The 10,091-nt window shown below is 54.6% G+C and overlaps 2 protein-coding genes across 2 annotated transcripts in view; one reads left to right on the top strand and one right to left on the bottom strand.

Moving 5' to 3' along the window:
- The first annotated feature begins 2,281 nt into the window (after positions 1-2,281).
- Positions 2,282-5,299, top strand: VOLCADRAFT_107863 (uncharacterized protein). Its single transcript, XM_002957875.1, has 4 exons — positions 2,282-2,660; positions 2,732-2,863; positions 3,727-4,175; positions 4,549-5,299. Exons 1-4 carry the CDS (start codon positions 2,291-2,293, stop codon positions 4,801-4,803), a joined length of 1,206 nt encoding a protein of 401 aa, XP_002957921.1. The 5' UTR covers positions 2,282-2,290; the 3' UTR covers positions 4,804-5,299.
- Positions 5,300-7,321: 2,022 nt separating this feature from the next.
- VOLCADRAFT_119802 (uncharacterized protein) overlaps positions 7,322-10,091 on the bottom strand; it is a gene marked incomplete at both ends in the record, with an annotated part of 16,691 nt that continues 13,921 nt past the window's right edge. The window contains 6 exons of the mRNA XM_002957847.1: positions 7,322-7,439; positions 7,781-7,920; positions 8,169-8,323; positions 8,829-8,928; positions 9,323-9,418; positions 9,769-9,999. Coding sequence (XP_002957893.1) covers positions 7,322-7,439; positions 7,781-7,920; positions 8,169-8,323; positions 8,829-8,928; positions 9,323-9,418; positions 9,769-9,999 — 840 coding nt within the window. The remainder of the gene's footprint in view (positions 7,440-7,780; positions 7,921-8,168; positions 8,324-8,828; positions 8,929-9,322; positions 9,419-9,768; positions 10,000-10,091) is intronic.

Genomic DNA, 10,091 nt, shown 5'->3' with positions numbered 1-10,091 from the left:
AGGCATTTACGAAGCCCAATCAAATCAACCTCGAGGGGGACGTTGTTCCCCTCATCACACCACCCACACCATCCATCTACACTGTCGGCCAAGTACACCAGCATGGCTTCACGCGAGCGCCAGGGCCCCCTGGGGCCTGAAAAGGAACGCTCGTTGACACCCTGCTCCGCTGCCACAGTTGGTGTCGCACCCCTAAGCGACGGCTGTGCAGCCTGAACACTGATTGCGCTTGCGTGTAGCTAATGCTCAACACCTTTGGTACGGCACTTGGCACATGATATCGTGCCTGTGCATAACTGATAGCGCGCCCTCCATGGTTCGGCACTACCCGCTCCGAGCCGCCTGGCCATCCAAACCCTGGAACAGCGGTTCCGTCCTCTTCAGACCAGATAGGCGCAGATACCGTGCTAGAAGGCTCATCGGGCGGGCCTCCCTGCCGCCCCTCGCGACACACGCCATGGTGCCTTCCCGGAACTGATCGATCTTGCGCTTGGCAAGGAATGGATCGCCACCTCATGGAACTCCTCCTCATGGAACTGCACATCACAACCATGCCAACATGCCCCCCGAGTCATCATAACGCAGGAAGGCAGCGAAGCACAGTGCTGTAATGACCAGCCACATCGGGGCTCCTTTGGATGCCAAAAAGTGAACCACAGCTATCACCCACCACCTGAGGGGTCAAAGGTTCCTTGCACCACGCCGCACCGCCCAGTCGTTCCCAGGGAGGGAGCGCTTGGCTGCCGGCCGGACCGCCTTGCAGAAGGGGGGGTGCTTGGTAGGGTTCTCCGTTTCACACGCCATATCATGTTATGCGAAAATTGCAGTTGCTCATTAACTTTACCACGGCATAACTCGTCGCATTTTCGGCCACAGACGTCGAAAACATAGGCAGGCGGCTGGCAGAGGTTAAGGCCTGACTTCTGCTCCCAGTCGACCCAGTCGACCCGGGTTCAAATCCGCCTGCCGGCTCCTCGGGTGTTTGAGGAGTAATGAAACGGAAGGTGGCCCCCCATCTTATGGACGGTGTAGGACGTGATAATATCAACTTGCGAGCTGACCAGGAACTAAGTTGATGCGCCGTTGATCCGCTAGATTTGGTTGGATGCTGGTGGTGAGTTGCCGAACCCAACGAATACATTCTGAAGTCGGATGGGGTGACGGATTAGGGTGCCCCTCTAGCAGGGGAGAGCAGGGAAAGGGGGCCGCTGGCGAAGTTAACCACCCTGTAACAACATACATACAGTCCCCACAGTCTCGGGGCTCACCGGCAGGTAACAGTATCCTCCCACTTTGCACCAAGCCTTAAAGGATCCCAAGGTTTTGTGTACTCCACATGAATACAAACAAGTAACAGTTGTGCATATATGATGTGTGGAACAGGGGGGCATATCTTCACCCGTGGCAGCTACCCTGCGAAACCCTGCCTTCTCCGGTATTTCGGGGCACCCTCATCCAGTCACCCTAGTCAACTTCTCAGTGGATCGCTCAGGCTCCGCACCCACCACCAGCATCCAACGGATTCCTGTTCGGCTCGCAAGACAACTTTATCCCAGGTCACCACCATCGATCGACGAGGGGCACATTTACCTCCACCATGGGAAGAATTTTCGACCCTGACAGGTATCGATCCCGGGGGCAATTGGTCGTGCCTTTTTGACATGTATGCGGAAGCCTGGCTGCCGTGTGTTCAGAGTGCTGCACACGCGTCCCGGAAACTGAAACTGAAGGCCGTTCTTTCCCCGAAATACACACACACAGTGGTGATGATATAAAGGAGCACGGCTGCGACGACATTGAAACGGATAGAGTGACACGGGGGGGGCTGTCTGGTGAAGCCGGAGGATCAACTTTTTTCCGTTAGCGAAAGTGATACTACTCCGACCATCAGGGCAACTCCCAAGCGATGTTCCCCACGATTGCCCACCAACGTCCATTCAGACAATGGTCCCTGAGCCGTGCAGGATGGCGATGCCCGGTCGCAAATGCAAGTCGCTTCGTTGGTGTGCATGTAGCATAGATGCGCCACTCAAACCTCATGGCCAAGCAATAAGATTATAGCGAAGTATCTTATCGCTTCCTTGCGAGATCTCCAGTAGGTCTGCTCCCGGTGTCCTGGTCTCGGCAAACGTGCATTTTCACGGTTAGGTTACAGTTATCCGTTACGCTATGCAAGGTCGTACCAAGCCGATTGCGCATAAAATCATCAGGTTGTATGTTAATGTTTTGGAATAACAAGACATTTGACAGTTTTTGCGCCGGGTAGCGCTTCAGTTGTGCTAAAGACGCCATGAGCAACAGGCCTAGCGAGAGCGAGCTCGCATCCCAGAAAAGCGAAAAGATCTCACGTGTCGGAATCAATCGCATAACAAGCGAGGACGCCTTTCAATCGGCCATGGAAGTTTCCCGAAACTTTCCCTTTTCTGAGAGCAGCATGTTTGACGCAAGTTCTGTCTTCGCCGACCGAGTTCCCAAAACATATGATACTGCTGGTCTGAAGTTCCTTGTGGAGTTCCTTAGCGAGACCATAGCTATGTTCAACATTACCGTTTTCCGTCCACGCGATCGGGACGAGCCCCAGTACCTCCTCCTCTACACAATCCTGTCCAAACTGGCGCTGCTAAGTTTAGGCCCAGGATCACTGGTCATCTTGCCAGCCGGTGGGGGCCTGTTTATTGCCGCCATCAATGTGCACTATCGTGCTTCCTAACGCCATTTTCTTGGTCCTCAGGCACTGATGATCCATTTGCCGACGAGTCTGCACATCTGGACGCGGATCTGTTTGAAGAGGCCTCGTCCGATGAAGGAGAACAGCGGTGGGAGGACGAATGGGCGGAGGAATACAGGAAATCTGCGCCGTACGGTGAGTGCCACCTGCAGGCAGCTGCCTGCATGGCAGGGTGCAAACTGGGATGTAGACTGGCTAGGCTGTGCGAATGAACCCAGTCCATGAGCATAGTTGCAACCTCTGCGCTTTTAGGTTTTCAGCAGTCCATTCCAAGTTACAAGCTCCGCATAACGGGGGTGTTCGTGGCAGACGGGGGTGTCTTGGGCACTCGTTGTGTTTTTTGGTGCCTAGCAATGGGACATGGTCGTCCTCCTCCGTTCGCCTGCGCTGAAAACCGAGCCTGAAACCTCTTAACTGCTGATGGCTAGGTGGGGCCTCGGCCAAAGTAATACGCAGCTTTTCTCCATTCGAGTCGTGGATTGCATTAGATACAAAAGCTGCGACAAGGCAGCCCCGGTGTGAGCGAGCCACGCCATACGCGTTCCCTTACTAGGGGGTGATCCCATCACCAAATCACCGATTTATCTTACATTTATTATTTAAGCCTATCTGCATCTCAATAAGCGGCTCGGTGTGAGCTAACCCATGCCTGGAGATGAGATGCCTCAGGGTATGCAAATGGTGCAGCCATGCCATTCGTGGTTGGGCTATCCGCCACCTGCAAATCATGCTGATGCCACTCCTACAACCTGCCCGGCTCGCGGCACATGTACTCTTCCTCACAGAGTTTGGTAGTTTAGCATTCCATTGCTTTAGTGAACAACTTGTGAAACGGACCCTCCATGGGCGGACCCGGATGAGCAACAGGAGACATTCCCCTTCTTGAATATGGAGTATTAATTGCTGGTGTTGAAGGAGCGCTGGTGTTACCCATGTCAGACGGGGGCTAGGAAGTTCCTGGCTGCTGGCATATTTCGTGTTTAACCCCTGGCTTCCAGGTCGAGCTTGTCATGTGTCGTTTTGTGCATGTGATGGGATCCTGCAGGTCGTCCGCAGCTTGTTGTCCTCCGTGCATCCCCCGGAAATGAGGGCATCACGGAATGTCGATCTGGAGACAGCTATGGAGAAAGGCTACAAGGTAGTGATGCTGGTGGAGCCGGTTAAGCATATTATCTTTGGATATGACATATGGCAGCCCATGGCAACAGCTATAGAGCTGGCGATCCTGAATGGCAAGAAAGATCCGGTGACGGTGCTGCTCACGGATGGAAAGGAGTGGTATTTCGCCTCTGTGCAGCTGGTTGGAGAGATCAGCAAACAAGGACTTCCCCGGCCCACTCGAAACGAGTTCCGGGCATGTGGCTACCGGTTCCGCCTCTTTGCTTGCAAAAGCTTCCTCTGTGACCTCATGTATTCATTCATCAAACGCGAGAGTCCAAAGGCTACGGTGAGGCCGAACTTTGGAGGGCAGTTCTTTTACAGATAGGGCGCTCGGCTGCATAGTGGGATGCATGTGATGGATGTTGTGTGTTCCGGATGTCGTCTTCCTGGGGCTTCATGACGATAGGAGATGTACTTCATGAAAATGTTCCAACAAATTTGGTTGTAATTTGGTTGCATAGATAAAAGTGTTTCGAGTTGATATGCTGCAACGTATGGGCCCGGTGAAGGCAGTTGTTTAACAGGGATGGCCTATTGTACAGTGCGGCATACACTCGGTGAATATATGCACACTGAAGTATGCCTCCAGCACCTCCACCAAGAGGCCTTTTCGGCAACCAGCTACTGAACTTTCCCCCGACATCCCCTTGGCCCTGCAGGTTTTCGCCTATTTGCACGACGTGCTGTACCCTGGTGTAGACATCTCCCAGGTCGCAGCTCAGGCTGAGCGGGGCAGTGATGCACTTAAAACGCTGGCGGACGAGTGGGTGAAGGCCTGTAAGGTAGATCTGGATAGGAGTCAGAAGCTGAAGGACATGGAGCGGGAGATGATGGCCTCAGAGCAAGAGGCAAAGGACATGGAAGAAGAGGAGCAGGCCCTCAAGAGGCAGCTGCAGCAGCAGCAAGGCCAGTAATGTTGGGCCTCTTCTCGTAGTGAGAGTTGATGGGGCAGGCTTGCGGAATCAGCCACATTTGCAGCAGTCCTCAAATAAGTAAACATGGGATGTTGAACGTTGGGCTTGTTGCTCCACTAATGGGAATGACTTCCCCCCCTTCTTGTTGCATGGCCTGGAGGAAAGGGTTGTTTACCCTGCACCGAAATGGAGCTGGCTGACCCACATCAAGTCAGGGGTTCTTGGACATATGTTTGGAATCGACTTGTATTGTGGTGGATTAGATGTGTCAAGTGGACATGAAGTAATGCCGCGGAGCTGTCAGAGCCTGCACCGGCTCCATGTCTCTACATGTGTGTGTGGTCGCATGTACGACAAAGAATGGCAGGAGTGGGTGCCTGCTGGCACAGGATGAAAAGGCAGTTCGAGGACTGTTGCCTCAGCAGGTGGTGCTGACTGCACTGGCTGGGCTTCCTGCCGCCCCTTGCTGCTGGCTTTTTAACATAAAGGCAATGGTACTTATCCCTCGTTTATGTAGTACTACTAGTAGTAATAGTTGTTGCAGAGAGGCTCTCGTTGGCAACACTCTTTGCCAAGCGCAGTGCACTTCAACACGGTGGGTATTAAGAGGCCAAGAGCCTCCCTGGCGATATAGCCTCAGCTCTCCAGCACACAGTTAAAGCCAGGAGAGGATGTCAAACCTGAAGTTGCTGATTGTCGGGTCCTTGGCAAACAAGTTTGTGAGTCCTCAGGGAAATGGGTTGTTTGACGGTAGGGACTACCAGCCTAGTTAGCATGCGGATACAATAAGCCGTGCCTCGAGCTCCAGGAACATAGAGTGCTGCTAGTCCTAGTAAAGACAATTGGTGCAACGTACGAGACCAAACCTTCACGATCTGGCTCAACACAGCTCCCCAGGGTCCGGGGCCAGGCGGCTCCCTCCTCTCACCCACTCGTGAGCTTCTTAGTATTCGGCCAGATACCCCCCCAGCCTAGGCCTAGTAACTCGGGAGGTGATGATCCTGCGGTTACTGTATGTAGGCATTAGTGGACGTGCCCTGCATGCTCCTTCGCCCCCCCGGCCCCACCTGGGTGGTCGTACACGAAGTTGATGCGTGATCCAGGAAATCCCGCATCCTCTCTCTACACACACACACTCCTCTCCCTTGTATGTTATGTTTCCACATAATAGCCAAGCAGAGGGTCCGGTTCATTTGCACATACATACACACGTGCATTCAGGCATTTTTTATATTGTTTAGACAACCCTAAGTCCCCCCAATCACTCAACCCCCCTCTCCCTCCACCTTACAACTTGCGGTACGACAACGGCATACACCGCCTGCAGTACTGCAGTACACGCTAAGTGTTTTAAGGGTCATACGTCACTTGAACCATTGGATAAATGAAACATGTGTGAATATCGCCTTACTGCAGTACGGGACAGCCTGCGCCTGCAGGAGCAGGGCTTAACACATGAGTGTGCTTTGCTGTCCCTCCTCCCACCCTCCCACCCTCCCTCCTCCCTTCTTCAGTCCCCTTCCGCCTCCCCACGACCAATACTCCTGTTTTAATCAGGTGACGATTATGAGGCATATACGAAAACCAACCAAATCAACCTCGAGGGGGACGCTGTTCCCCTCATCACACCACCCACACCATGCATCCGTCAGGCCTTGTTGCCAACTTTTTTGGATGAGGGCTTTGTCGCTCCTGGCGCCGCCTCCTGTCCCTTTTCCTTCCCCCTGGACTTAGTGTCCTTAATAATGGGCTGCTGCTCCTGCTGCTCCTCCTTCGGTGACATATCCTTCTCTTTCTCCTTTAACTTCTTATCCTTAGTCTGCTGTCTCTCTTGCTGTTGTTGCTGTTCCTGCTGCTCCTTGGCCTTCTCCCTCTCCTTGGGCAGCGGTGGCGGTGACTGCTCCTTGCCCTGGCCCTTCTCTTTCGACTCTTGCTGTCCATGTTGCTGTTGGTGTTGGTGTTGCTGTTGTTGTGGTGGCAATGATTGCTTGGACTGCGGCAAGTGCGGTGGTGATGATGATGACGGCTGCTGTTGCTGCTGCGGCTGCTTCTTTCCCCATCCGAAAAAAGCCCCCCAGCCCTCAGCGTCCTTATGCTGCTGCTGCTTCTCCGCATCCCCTCCTGCCGCCTTCCTCGCCACCTCCCGCTGCCGCCATAGATCCTTGCAGTGGGCTGTCATGTCGGAGATCTGAACAACAACACAGCGACCGCACAGCACAGTGCAGTCTTTAGGCGCACACCAACACACACACGCAAACACAGACACACACACACTCTCTCTCTCTCAAAAACACAAACACAAACACACACGCTGACATATGTTGGGGTGTTTCGCAGCGACGGGGGATGAGAGGCGGGACACACACTGCGAAAGCTTTGACGAATGCGGTGCCCTCCTCAGGCGCACTCCCCAGCAAAAAAGGAAAACACGACAGCGAACCAGTACTCCCACGCTCCACCCGCAACCACCACCACCCATATACCGTACGAACCACCCATGTACCGTACCGTGCCGTACCTGTTTCTTTGTGAGGTCAGATCTGCAGCTGGTCAGGATCTTGTTGACGACCTCCAGCGTGAAGGCCGTGTGGCGGGTGGTCAGCAGGTTCGAGTAGGCCAGAGCGAAGGTCTCGGTGCTGCCGTGGGGAGACAGAGGCGGAGGGAGGAGGGGGTAACCAACCCTACCAACCCAACCCAACCAACCGAAACTACCCAACCAACCGACCGACCAGTTGGGGAGAGAGGTGGATGGCTCAAGTAGTCTTCAACAGCCATGAAGCCTTCAGCCGCAAAATAAGAAGAGCGTGGTACCCCCAATCCTTGTTACCGTTTCGCAGCTCAGTTAGTTCAAGCACACACCCAAACCCATACATGGCGCTGCTAGGTGAGAGGCATCCATCGCACCTTCCTAACACCTAACACTAACACACGTATCTACATACGCACACACCATACACAAGCACGAGCGCTCCCGCACCTGTCCGCCGTCATGAGCTCCCGCATATCCGCGAGGACGCTGATGTGGCGGTGCAGCCGGTCCAGCTTCACGTAGCTCTCGAAGTAGGTCATCAGATCCGCCTCGTCGTCCGCCATCCGCTTCGCCAGCGCCTCCGTAGCCTGAGAGCAGTTGGGAAGGAGGAGGGGAGGGGGAAGGGGAGAGGGAGAGGGGAGGGAGGGGAGAGGGAGGGGAGAGCCGAACCACGTGAAGGAGTGAAGTCGATGCCAAGGAGGATATAGACTGATACACCAGAAGAAGTACGTTAGAAGCGTACAAGTAACAAGTCGCGATTCGCGAAGTCTAGCCTACCTATAGGGCCCCCCATTACCTATAGCCCCACCCACCCAACCCCCCACCCCCTGGCCACCTGCGGAGGCGCCACGGTGAACATGTTGACAGCTCGCCGTACAAGCTCCTCCAGAGCCGCCTCCGCCAGCCGCCTCAAGTACGGCGGGGCGACCCACACCTTGAAGTCGGAGAAGTAGTCGCGGAGGGTGGCGATGAGGGTGGCGGTGGTACGGCCTGTGGGTGACGGCGTGTTTTTGAGGGGTGAAAGAGAGCGAGGAAGAGAAGGTGTGGTGCTTTGTACGACGGCGTGGCAAGACGTGGCAAGCAATTACGGTACGACACCAGTACATTCCTGTCCTGTCCTGGTGAAAACCAATTAACTGAAGCATTCATTCATTCATTCGTTCATTCAGTGAGCGAGGGAGGGCCGGGATGGGATGGGACGCGCGGTGGTTGGCATCACCGTTCCGCCACCCCCCTGGAGGCCCCATCCCTTCTCTTCCCCCCCCATCCTTTCCCCCCCTCACCTTCTAACCTGGCTGGCTCTATCTCAACAACACAAAGCCGCCAGGAACGGCCGTACGTCTGCCTAAAAAAAACCCAAACTCCTGATATTCACACTCTCAAAACACGCACACGCACACGCACATACACACCGTCACCCCCTCGACCTTCCTTTCAAGTGCCCCCCTGTTTGTAAATCATCCCCTTCCCCCTCGCTTGGTTTTGTACGGCTCACCGTTAAGGTAGTCCACGTTGCCGTTGCCGTACAGCCTCTTGACCTGACTGGACAGCCCCGGGTCGTTGAACATGATGTGCACAGCCCGTTGACTCGCCAACTGTATATGTACGGCATGTGGATTGCCGTACGCCACGGGGCCATGACAGCGGCGAAATTAGAAAAAAGAGGGGAAACACAGAGTCCAATTTACGGTATTACGCGTTCACACATACACATACACACATATAAGCACAATTATTTCTACACATGTACACACATTCACACCCACTCAAGCTAACGACTGAGACCCAACAGCGCCCAGTGAGTCATGCGAAGCAAGGTGGGGAAGATGACGATTTAATGATAGCCGGTGAGTGAGTGTGTGTGTGGAGGGGGAGGTGTGTGGGGAGGTGGCGATACACATACATACATACACCTCGCGGCTCAGCTCATAAACAAAAACACATGCGCATGTACCCGGTCCTTCCCCCCCTCTCCTCTCCCCCCCCCACCCCATACACATACTGCCGTACTTTGGCCACGTCCAGGAACCCCCGGCACACGTCCTCCACATCCAGTCGCTCCCTGTAGGCCTTGCTGAGCTGGCGCTGTAGCGGGGGAGGGGAAGGGGGAAGGGGGAAATGGCGGGATGGATAAGGGGAGACAGGTATACAGACAGGTATACAGAAGGAGAGAGAAAACACTCTTCTACTCTCCACAAACGACCCCCTCTCCCCAAACACACACACAAACAAACCCCTTCCCTCCATCTTTGCGCCAAAAGTTCCCTAACGCACTCACATAATAAACCAACAGCTCCCACACCACCTTCACTCCCGGCCCCCACATCAAGGATACATATATACATATATATAATACTTACATACCCTTTCCCCCCACCCACATCTCCCACCAAACACAAACAGACATACACACATACACACACAGGCACCCCCACCTGCACGTCCTCCGCGAACTCCAGGCTCTCATCGTAGCACGTCAAGTTGTTATTCAGGAAGGCTACTGCCATCTCGAGGGACATGGGCCGGCCCCCCGCCACCCCCCCCTCCCCCCTGCCCTCCAAACCCCCTTCCCCCCTCCCCCCCCTTCCCGAACGGTTGGGTCCGGCAAGGATCTCCCGTTGCGTGTCCTGGAAGCTCCGCATGATGTCCAGGGCCGTGCGGGCGGTCTGCGCATGCGCGAGTGTTTGCGTTTATATGTTAGTGTGTACGTGTTTGTGCGTGTGTGGGTGTATGTGCATGTATTTGATACGCAGTTGAG

This window comes from Volvox carteri, assembly GCF_000143455.1.
Source record: "Volvox carteri f. nagariensis unplaced genomic scaffold VOLCAscaffold_81, whole genome shotgun sequence".
Taxonomy (NCBI): Eukaryota; Viridiplantae; Chlorophyta; class Chlorophyceae; order Chlamydomonadales; family Volvocaceae; genus Volvox; species Volvox carteri.
This window is presented reverse-complemented; position numbering and strand designations above follow the sequence as displayed.

Coding starts and splice junctions, on each gene's coding strand:
- VOLCADRAFT_107863 (XM_002957875.1), top strand. CDS start 2,291: ATGAGCAACAGGCCTAGCGAGAGCGAGCTCGCATCCCAGAAAAGCGAA. Junction 2,661..2,731: donor ACTGGTCATCTTGCCAGCCG/GTGGGGGCCTGT, acceptor CTTGGTCCTCAG/GCACTGATGATCCATTTGCC. Junction 4,176..4,548: donor GCGAGAGTCCAAAGGCTACG/GTGAGGCCGAAC, acceptor TTGGCCCTGCAG/GTTTTCGCCTATTTGCACGA.